The sequence below is a fragment of the Zosterops lateralis genome (assembly GCF_965231275.1).
Source record: "Zosterops lateralis genome assembly, chromosome: 36".
Lineage (NCBI taxonomy): Eukaryota > Metazoa > Chordata > Aves > Passeriformes > Zosteropidae > Zosterops > Zosterops lateralis.
In genome coordinates this window covers 276,013-286,288 of record NC_139796.1, presented here as the reverse complement: position 1 = coordinate 286,288, position 10,276 = coordinate 276,013, and the positions used below count along the sequence as shown (strand labels likewise).

Genomic DNA, 10,276 nt, shown 5'->3' with positions numbered 1-10,276 from the left:
GGACTCACGACGACGTCCTCAACGGGGTGAGGGGCCTTTGGGGGGGTCTTACACCCCTGAGACCCCCCAAACTCCCCCCAAAATGTCCTGAGACCCCTCCCCTGCCTGTCCCCCCCCCAGGTCAGCGTGGACGGGGACGTGGTGGCCGCGGCCTCGGGGGGGCTCTCGGTGGAGGTTTGGAGGCTCCGGACCTGACCCCGGCCTGGGGGGGCTGGAGGAGCCCCCTCCCCTCTCCCCCTTTCCCCAAGAGGGGTCTGACCCCCCCCGGGACCCCCCTCCCCAAAATTTGGGGGGGTCAGGGCGGGGTCCGGGACGTGGGTGGGGCCGGGAGGTGCCGCCCGATGGTGGGAATTAAATGGGATGGAGTTGGAGTGGAGTTTGTGTGTCCCCCGTGAGGGTTTGGGGGGGATTTGGGGTAAATTTGGGGCAGATTTGGGTGGGTTTGGGGTAAATTTGGGGTGATTTGGGGTGGATTTGAGGGGAGTTTGGGGTGAATTTGGCAGGTTTGGGGTGACTATGGGTGGCTTTGGGGCAAATTTGGGTGGATTTGGGTGGGTTTGGGGTGAATTTGAGCGGATTTGAGGTGAATTTGGGGGAATTTGGGGGGGTTTGGAGCGAATTTGGGGTGAGTTTTGGGTGATTTTGGGGCAAATTTGGGCAGATTTGTGGCTCTGCGGCCGTTTCGGCACTACCTGAGTCCATCGGACCCTTTTCGCATCCTTGACCTTCTCGTCCCTCCACGGACACCGTCCATCCGTCATGGCGGCGCGCGGCTGCACGGACAAACCATCCCGGACTCGCCCCAAGATGGCGGCGCGCAGGCGCACGGCAGAACCCACTGCGCAGCCGCAGAGGCCGGGAGGGGGCGTGGCCCAAGATGGCGGCGCCCTGAGCGGCGGGTCCGAGCCATGGCGGCCCCGGGGGAGGCCCCGGTGGAGGCCCCGGGACAGGCCCCGGTGGAGGCGCTCCGGGCCGTTCTCCGCCCCAGCGGGGCCCTCCCCGCCGAGGCTCTCCCGGTGCGCGGCTACGACTTCTCGGGCGGCGCGGACCACGCGGCGCTGCTCCGCTCCTTCCGCACCACCGGCTTCCAGGCCACGAGCTTCGCGCAGGCCGCGGCCGAGATCCAGCGGATGGTGCGGCCCGGGGCGGGCGGGGGTCTCACCGGGAGGGCGAGGAGGGGTCCCCGTGACTCTCCCGCTGTCCCCCCGCACAGATCGAGGCCAAGCTGGAGCCGCTGAGCGCGGAGCAGCGGGAACGCGCCGCCCTGGCCGGGCCGCGGCCGCCCTCGGGCTGCACCATCTTCCTGGGCTTCACCTCCAACCTGGTCAGCTCCGGGGTCAGGGAGAGCATCCGCTACCTGGTGCAGCACAGGATGGTGAGTGGGGACAGGGGGGACACTGTGGGGACACTGGGGACATTGGGGACACCGGGACAGGGGATAGGGAGAGCATCCGCTACCTGGTGCAGCACAGGATGGTCAGTGGGGACATTGGGGGGGACACTGGGGGGACATTGGGGACACCAGGGGTCCTTGAGGTGTCCCTGGGGGTCCTTAGGGTGTCCCTGGGAGTCCTCAGGGTGTCCCCAGGGTGTCCCTGGGGGTCCTTGGGGTGTCCCCAGGAGTCCTTTAGGTGTCCTCAGGGTGACCCTGGGTGTCCCTGGGGGTGTCCACAGAGGTTCTTGGGTCCCCAGGTGTCTTCAGGGTGTCCCCAGGAGCCCTCGGGGTGTCCCTGGGGGTCCTTGGGGTGTCCCTAGGGTGTCCCTGGGGGTCATGGGGGGGTCCTTGGGGTTTTCCAGGGGTCTTCAGGGTGTCCCCAGGTGTCCCCAGGGTGTCCTTCGGGGGTGTCCCCGGGGGTCGTGGGGGCTCAGGGGGGTCACACCCCCTGGCACTGACCCCTCCCTGTCCAGGTGGACGTGCTGGTGACCACGGCCGGGGGGGTGGAGGAGGATCTGATCAAGTGCCTGGCGCCCACCTACATCGGGGACTTCCACCTGCGGGGCCGCGACCTGCGCCACTGCGGCATCAACAGGTGAGGGGGGGGCACACCTGGGGGCACCTGGGGGCACCCTGGGGTCACCTTGGGGGGTCAGGGGTCATCCTGGGGTCACCCCGGGGTCACTCTGGGGTCTCTGGGGTCCCCAGGATCGGGAACCTGCTGGTCCCCAATGACAATTACTGCAAGTTCGAGGATTGGCTGATGCCCATCCTGGACACCATGGTGGACGAGCAGGACACGCAGGTGAGGGGGGACCCCAAACTGGGACCCCCAACCTGGGACCCCACAGGGCTGGGGGCGGGGGGCTTAGGGGATCCCTGAACACCTGAGGGGGGGACTGGAGGGTCCCTGGACATTTTGGGGGGGAATTAGGGGGTCCCTGAACACCTGGGGGGTACTGGGGAGCACTGGGGGGGGGGCACTGGGGGGTTTGGGGGGGGTCCCTGCACATTTGGGGTGACAGTTTGGGGGTCCCTGCACATTTGGGGTGACAGTTTGGGGGTCCCTGCCCCCCCAGGGGGTTCACTGGACGCCGTCCCGGGTCATCGCCCGCCTGGGGAAGGAGATCAACAACCCCGAGTCCATCTGTTACTGGGCCCAGAAGGTACTGGGAGCACTGGGGGGACTGGGGGGGTACTGGGAGGACACTGGGAGACACTGAGAGGGACACTGGGGGACACGGCTCACTGGGCTATACTGGGGGATACTGGGAGCTACTGGGGGACACTGGGGGGACACTGGGCTATACTGGGGGACACTGGGGGACACTGGGGGGACACTGGGCTATACTGGGGGACACTGGGGGAGTACTGGGCTATACTGGGGGACACTGGGGGAGTACTGGGCTATACTGGGGGGTCACTGGGAGTCACTGGGGGGGGCCCCAGAGGTGCCACCCCTTGTCCCCACCGTGTCCCCCTGTCCCAGAACAAGATCCCCATCCTGAGCCCGGCGCTGACCGACGGCTCCCTGGGGGACATGATCTTCTTCCACTCCTACAAACGCCCGGGGCTGGTGCTGGACATCGTGGAGGGTGAGCCCCGACCCCCCTCAGGGCAATTTGGGGTCCCTAAAGGGGGTCCTGACCCTCCCTGTGCCCCCCAGACCTGCGGCTCATCAACACTCAGGCCATTTTCGCCCCGAAGACCGGAATGATCATCCTGGGCGGGGGTTTGGTCAAGCACCACATCGCCAACGCCAACCTGATGGTGAGGGGAGAGACCCCCGGGGCTGGGGAGGGGCTGGGGAGGGGCTGGGGAGGCCCAAAAAGGGTCTGGGGGCTCACTCTGTGCCCCCCTGGCAGAGGAATGGAGCCGATTTCTCCGTCTACGTCAACACGGGGCAGGAGTTCGACGGCTCCGACTCGGGCGCGCGGCCGGACGAGGCCGTGTCCTGGGGCAAGATCCGGGTGGACGCCACCCCCGTCAAGGTGTGGGGGGTCTTGGGGGGGTTTGGGGGGTCCTGAGGGGGGGTCTGACCCCTCTGAGCCCCCCCCGTGTGTCCCGGGACAGGTTTATGCCGACGCGTCGCTCGTGTTCCCGCTGCTCGTGGCCGAGACCTTCGCGCGGAGCGCCGACAAATTCCCCGTGGGGTCCCCTGAGGATTGAGGGACCCCCGGGGATTGAGGGGCTCCTTAGGGACCCCCGAGGGACCCCCGAGGACTGAGGGGCTCCTGAGGGACCCCTGGGGACTGAGAGGCTTCTGAGGGACCCCCAAGGGACCCCCGGGGATGGAGGGTCCCCCCCAGGGACCCCTGGGGACTGAGGGGCTCCTGAGGGACCCCCAAGACCTGAAAGACCCCCGAGGGACCTCCGAGGACTGAAGGACTCCTGAAGGACCCCCAAGGACTGAGGGAAGCCTGAGGGACCCTCGAGGTCTGAGGGGACCCCAAGGCCTGAGGGACCCCCAAGGCCTGAAGGACCCCCCAGGCTCAGGTTTGGGGGTGCTGAGCCCCCCCTCTGCAGGGCTCAGTGTGTGGGGAGGGGGACACAGTGATGTGAGTCCCCCTGATAGGGGGGGGACAGGCGCCCCCCCCCCGCTGCACCCCCCGTCTGTCCGTGTGTCCCCCCATCTGTCTGTCTGTCCGCTCTGTTTATTTATTCCACCCTCAATAAAGCATGGCAGGGTCTCGTCTCGGAGTGTTTATTCCTGGTGTCACCAAAGTCTCCCCCAGGTGCCCCCAAGATCCCCCCGGGTGTCCCCCAGGTCCCCCCCAGGTGTCAGGGTCCCCCTGGGGCTGCTCTCAGGTCGCCCCAGGTGCCCCCAGGTGTTGGAGTCCCCCTGGGGCCACTCTCAGGTCCCCCCATGTCCCCTCAGGTGTCGGGGTCCCCCTGGAAGGTGTCCTCCCTCCACAGAGTCACCTGGCCCTGTGTGGCCACCAGCAGGCAGGACAGGCGGGGGTGGAAATCCAGGGACTGCACCACGCCCTGGCCCACAGACAGCCTCAGCGCCAGAGACCCCTGGGGGACACCAAAGGGGGTCAGGAGTGTCCCCAAACCCCCCCTCAGCGCCAGAGACCCCTGGGGGACACCAGAGGGGGTCAGGAGTGTCCCCAAACCCCCCCAGGGAGGGTCAGGAGTGTCCCCAAACCCCCCCCAGCCCCCACGGGCAGCCTCAGCGCCAGAGACCCCTGGGGGGACAGCAAAGGGGGCTCAGGAGTGTCCCCAAACCCCCCCCTCAGCGCCAGAGACCCCTGGGGGACACCAGAGGGGGATCAAGAGTGTCCCCAAACCCCCCGCCAGCCCCCCTGGGGACCCCCAGACAGCCTCAGTGCCAGAGACCCCTGGGGGACACCAAAGGGGGCTCAGGAGTGTCCCCAAACCCCCCCCTCAGCGCCAGAGACCCCTGGGGGGACACCAAAGGGGGTCAGGAGTGTCCCCAAACCCCCCCAGGGAGGGTCAGGAGTGTCCCCAAACCTCCCCCAGCCCCCCTGGGGACCCCCAGACAGCCTCAGCGCCAGAGACCCCTGGGGGGACACCAAAGGGGGTCAGGAGTGTCCCCAAACCCCCCCAGCCCCCCTGGGGACCCCCCCTCACCTCCAGCAGGTCCCAGAAATAAACGTGGCCGTCCTCAGAGGCGCAGCCCACGTGCGTGTCCAGCTGGTTGAGGACACAGTCCAGCCTGTACGTGGTGCTGCGGTGCCCCGTGTACCTGGGGAGGGGGCTCAGGGTGGGCTGGGGGGTCCCCAAAGCCCCCAGGGAGCTCAGGGGGGGATTGGGGGGGGTCCCTACTCGCCCAGCAGCTCCCCCGTGTCCTTGTCCAGCAGCCTGAGGGTGGAGTCCAGGCTGGAGCACAGGAGGCACTGCCCGTCCTTGCTGAAACACACGCTGGTGATGGGGCCTGGGGAGGGGGACAGGGGGGTTTGGGGGGGTCCCGGAGCTTTGGGGAGACCCCACAGATTTGGGGAGACCCCCCAGCTTTGGGAATCCCACAATCCCATTTTTAAGGTTTCCCTGATCCATCTTCCCCCTATTATAGGGGGAATTACATTATTATATACATTTAATATTATAATATACGTATATACAAAACATATATTATATATATAATATATTTATATGTATATTTAATACTATATATTATATATATTTTCAGAATCTTTTGCCCTTGATCAATCACATTTATGAGGTTTCCCTGATTCATTTTCCCCCGAGTATAGGGGGAATTATATTATTACATATATATTTTATATTATATTACAATATGTATTATAATATATAACATATACCATATAACATAATATAGTAATATATATATAATATTACATATTATATATATTTTCACAATCTTTTGCCCTTGAGAAACCCCATTTTTAAGGTTTCCCTGCTCCACCTCCCCCTGATTACAGGTTTCATATCTTGCCCTCGATCAAATCACATTTTTCAGCTTTCCCTGCCCCATCTCCCCCCAATTCCAGCTCTCCCATCCCCAGACCCCTTCCCCAAACACTCCCAGTTATAAATTTCCCCTCCCCACCCCCAAATCCCCACTCACTGCCGATGAAATCCGAGCAGAGCTGCCCCGCCCGCAGGTCGTACCGCCGGAGCCGCCCGTCCACCGAGCTGGGGGGATTGGGGGGCTTTAGGGGGTCCCCTCACCCCCAGGGAGCCCCCCAGGACTGGGGGTTTACCCCTCACCCCGTCAGGATCTCGTGGGCAGAGAGTTTGAGGCTGGAAATGCCATCCTTGGCCTCGTCCAGAACCTGCACCGGGTCCGGGCGGCGCGAGCGGCAATCCCAGCACCGCACCGACGAGTCGATGGAGCCTGCGGGGAAACGGGGGGAAAATGGGGGAAAATGGGGGGTTCAGGGGGGAGAAAAGGGGGTAAAGGAGGGAAAAAGGGGGTAAAAAGGGGTAAAAAGGGGATTCAGGGGGTAAAAGGGGGTTCAGAGGGGAAAAAGGGGGAAAAAAGAGAGAAAAACAGGGGTTCAGGAGGGGAAAAAGAGAATTCGGGGGGGAAAAGGAGAGAAAAAGGGGGAAAAAGGGGGGGAAAAGGGGGTTCACGGGGGAAAAAAGGAGGTTCAGAGGGGAAAAAGGGGTAAAAAGGGGGTTCGGGGGGGGAAAGGGGGAAAATGGGGGTTTGGGGGGGGAAAGAGGGAGAAAAGGGGGTTTGGGGGAAAAAGGGGAAAAAAGGGGGAAAAGGGGGAAAAAAGGGGGACAAAGGAGAGAAAAAGGGGGGAAAAGGGGGTTCAGGGGAGGAAAAAGGGGGTTCAGGGGGAAAAAAGGGGGTTTTGGGGGGGAAAAGGGGGATCAGGGAGGGAAAAAGAGGGTCCCCCCAATCCCCCTCACCAGACACGATGACAGTGGATTCCTGGTTGAACTGGACACAATTTACCTTCTGTGGGACGAGGAGAGAATGAGGATCCCAAATCCCCCTCCCCAAATCCCACCCGGCCCCAAATCCCACCCCTGTCCCCAAATCCCACCCCTGTAATCCCCCCTCCCCAAATCCTCCTCCTCACCCTGGCGTATCCCTGGTATTTTCAGACCCCCAAATCCCCCCCAGACCCCCAAATCCCCCCGTTAATCCCCCTCCTCACCCCGGCCTGCCCCCAGATCCCCCCCAGACACCCAAATCCCCCTCCTCACCCCGCCGTGTCCCCAAATAAACCCCATTAATCCCCCTCCTCAGCCAGGCGTGTCCCCAAACCCCCCCCAGCCCCCCAAATCCCCCTCCTCACCCCGGCGTGGCCCCGGTACCTCCGCACCACCTGCCCCGTGGTGACGTCCCAAAGCGCCACGGCCTTGTCGGCGCCCCCCGAGCAGATCTGGCTGTTGTCAAAGGACCTGCGGGGGGTTCTGTGAGCCCGGGGGGGGGTCCCGGGGTGGGGAGGGGTCCCCGGAGCCCCCCGCCCTTACCCTGCGGCGTCCAGCACCTCGTAGCCGTGGCCCTGGTATGTCCTCAGGGCTGTGCCCTTGTGCGGGTTCCAGAGTTTCAGGGTTTTGTCGCTGCCGCAGGTCAGGCAGTAGTTCCCGTCGGCTGCGGGGGAATGGGGGTGATGTGGGACCCCCAAAACTGGGACACCATGCCCGGGACCCCCAAACTGAGAGCCCCAAACCGGGACCCCAAAACCAGGACCCCAAACCGGGACCTCTCAACACCGGGACCTGCTGCCCGGGACCCCCAAACAGGGACACCCTGCCCAGGACCCCAAAACCGGGACCCCCAACACCGAGACCCCCTGCCCGGGACACCGGCTGATCACCGGGACCCCCCAAACCGGACACGGGCTGATCTCCGAGACCCCCAAACCAGCACCCCCTGCCTGGGACCCCCCAAAACCGGGACTCCCTGCCCGGGACCCCCAAAACCGGCACACTCTGCCTAGGACTCCCCAAACCGGTATCCCCTGCCTGGGACACCCAAAACCGGACACTGGCTGATCCCCAGGACCCCCAAACTGGACATGGACTGATCCACGGGACCCCTCAAAACCGAACACCCTCTACCCGGGACCCCCAAACCGGCACCCCCGGCCCGGTTCCCAATCTCCATCCCCCGTTCCCCCCGTTCCCCCCGTTCTCCCCCGTCCCCCCACGTTATCCCCATTCCCCCCCATTCCCCCGGTTCCCCCGTTCCCCCGTTGTGTCCCCACCGTTGAAGCGGGCGGCCCGCACCGCCCCCTGCCCGCACTGCAGGGTCTGTACCCGCTGCCGGGGCAGCTCTGCCCGGGCGGGCCGGGGGCTGGGGAACGCCATGGGGGCACCGGAAGTGGGACACCGGAAGTGGAACCGGGGGCAGTTCCGAGGTCCGTCCCTTTCCGGTTCCGCCGGAAGAGGCGGAGGAGGCGGCGGGGCCATGGCGGACCCGCGGAGACCCGGAAAAGTTGCGCGGTGAGAGCCGGGAGAAGGGAGGGGGATCAACCGGGGGGATTCTCGGGGGTCCCGGGGCTGGGGGATCCTCAAGGTGCTCCTGGGACTGGGGGATTCTCGGGGGTCCCGGGGGTGGGGGATCCTCAGGGGGGTCCCGGTGCTGGGGGGGTCCCCGGGGGTCCCGGGGCTGGGGGATCCTCAGGGGGGTCCCGGGGCTGGGGGGGTCCCCGGGGGTCCCGGGGCTGGGGGATTCTCGGGGGGGTCCCAGCGCTGGGAGATTCTCGGGGGTCGCGGTGCTGGGGGGTCCCCAGGGGTCCCGGTGCTGACACCCTCGGGGGTCCCCCCTCCCCGGGCAGGTACAAACCCCCCGCCACCGAGACCAACCCGGCGCTGGAGGACCCGACCCCCGACTACATGAACCTGCTGGGGATGGTGTTCAGCATGTGCGGCCTCATGCTCAAGGTGGGCGCCGGGGGGAGCGGGAGGGACCCGGGCCCGCTGCTGGGGGGATTCGGGGCTGGGAGGGTCAGGGGGATCCATCCCCGGGGGTCTCCTGCCCATCCCAGGGGTCTCCAGGGCATCTTGGGGGTCTCAGACCCATCCCAGGAGTCTCCAGCCCATCCCGGGGGTCTCCTGCCCATGTCGGGGGTCTCCTGCCCACCCTGGGGGTCTCAGACCCATCTCGAGGGTCTCCTGCCCATGTCGGGGGTCTCAGACCCATCTCGAGGGTCTCCTGCCCTTCTCAGGGGTCTCAGACCCATCCCGGGTGTCTCAGACCCACGCCGGGGGTCTCCTCCTCATCTCGAGGGTCTCAAACCCATCTCGGGGGTCTCAGACCCACTCCGGGGGTCTCAGGCCCATCCTGGGGGTCTCAAACCCATCCTGGAGGTCTCAGACCCATCCTGGGGGTCTCAGACCCACCCCGGGGGTCTCAAACCCATCCTGGGGGTCTCAAACCCATCCTGGGGGTCTCAGACCCACCCCGGGGGTCTCAAACCCATCCTGGGGGTCTCAGACCCGCCCCAGGGGTCTCAAACCCATCCTGGGGGTCTCAGACCCGCCCCAGGGGTCTCAGACCCACCCCGGGGGTCTCAGCCCACCCCGGGGGTTTCAGACCCATCCCAGGGGTCTCCTCCCCACCCCGGGGGTCTCAGCCCACCCCGGGGGTCTCACGGTGCCGCCCCCCAGCTCAAATGGTGCGCCTGGATCGCCGTTTACTGCTCCTTCATCAGCTTCGCCAACTCGCGCAGCTCCGAGGACACCAAGCAGATGATGAGCAGCTTCATGTCAGTGCTGGGGGTCCCTGGGGGGGGGTCCCGGGTGGGATATTTTGGGGAGGGGGTCTCTCTGACGTCTCTGTGTGCCCTCCCCAGGCTCTCCATCTCGGCCGTGGTGATGTCGTACCTGCAGAACCCCCAGCCCATGTCCCCGCCCTGGTGACCCCAATAAATGGGGGGGGTCCTTTCCCCCTGTGGGGGGCAATAAAAAATGGGGGGTCTCGGGCAGGGCTGTGGTTTGGCTGTGAGTCAATGGGGGGGACGGGGGAGATCCCCAGGGGAGGGGGCAATGGGGAGTCCTGGGGGGCTCTGAGAGGGGATTTGGGGACTCTGAAGGGGCTCTGAGGGGATGAGGGGGCTCTGAGGGGATTTGGGGTGGTTTGAGGGAATTTGCGGGGTCTGAGGGGTCTCTGAGGGGATTCGGGAGCTCTAAGGGGGCTCCGGACGCTCTGAGGGGGCTCTAAGGAGGCTCTGAGGGGTCTCCGGACGGTGTGAGGGGTCTCCGGACGGTCTGAGGGGGCTCGGGTCGCTCTGACGGGGTTCAGGGTCTCTGAGGGGACTCTGAGGGACCCTCTCCGTGGGCGGGGCCTCGGGAGCCGCCGCCGTTCATTGGCCACTGGTCGTTTCCCGCCGTTGCCAGCGCCCTCACAGCGACCTGTCAATCACAGCCTCTCCTCCTCCTCATTGGCTC

At 65.3% G+C, this 10,276-nt stretch overlaps 3 protein-coding genes across 7 annotated transcripts; 2 read left to right on the top strand and 1 right to left on the bottom strand.

Annotated features, from left to right (window-relative positions):
- The first annotated feature begins 631 nt into the window (after positions 1-631).
- On the top strand, positions 632-4,075 carry DHPS (deoxyhypusine synthase). Of its 2 annotated transcripts, XM_083881922.1 has the most exons (9): positions 632-1,133; positions 1,214-1,375; positions 1,909-2,030; positions 2,144-2,240; positions 2,515-2,601; positions 2,925-3,030; positions 3,102-3,205; positions 3,301-3,426; positions 3,509-4,075. In XM_083881922.1, exons 1-9 carry the CDS (start codon positions 909-911, stop codon positions 3,602-3,604), a joined length of 1,125 nt encoding a protein of 374 aa, XP_083738048.1. In that variant the 5' UTR covers positions 632-908; the 3' UTR covers positions 3,605-4,075. The 2 variants fall into 2 exon arrangements, with proteins under 2 accessions (XP_083738048.1, XP_083738049.1); XM_083881923.1 differs by lacking the exons at positions 632-1,133; positions 1,214-1,375 and adding an exon at positions 1,441-1,476 and having other exon boundaries at positions 3,509-4,072.
- A 196-nt stretch (positions 4,076-4,271) lies between these two features.
- WDR83 (WD repeat domain 83) lies at positions 4,272-8,243 on the bottom strand. Of its 4 annotated transcripts, none has more exons than XM_083881914.1 (9): positions 8,092-8,243; positions 7,355-7,475; positions 7,177-7,282; positions 6,785-6,833; positions 6,134-6,260; positions 5,991-6,058; positions 5,228-5,336; positions 5,033-5,147; positions 4,272-4,456 (listed from the first exon to the last, which is right to left on the bottom strand). In XM_083881914.1, exons 1-9 carry the CDS (start codon positions 8,192-8,194, stop codon positions 4,310-4,312), a joined length of 945 nt encoding a protein of 314 aa, XP_083738040.1. In that variant the 5' UTR covers positions 8,195-8,243; the 3' UTR covers positions 4,272-4,309. The 4 variants fall into 4 exon arrangements, with proteins under 4 accessions (XP_083738040.1, XP_083738041.1, XP_083738042.1 ...); XM_083881915.1 differs by having other exon boundaries at positions 7,207-7,282; XM_083881916.1 differs by having other exon boundaries at positions 4,314-4,456; positions 5,228-5,311.
- WDR83OS (WD repeat domain 83 opposite strand) lies at positions 8,243-9,803 on the top strand. Its single transcript, XM_083881918.1, has 4 exons — positions 8,243-8,329; positions 8,665-8,770; positions 9,497-9,594; positions 9,682-9,803. Exons 1-4 carry the CDS (start codon positions 8,295-8,297, stop codon positions 9,746-9,748), a joined length of 306 nt encoding a protein of 101 aa, XP_083738044.1. The 5' UTR covers positions 8,243-8,294; the 3' UTR covers positions 9,749-9,803.
- The last annotated feature ends 473 nt before the right edge of the window (positions 9,804-10,276 follow it).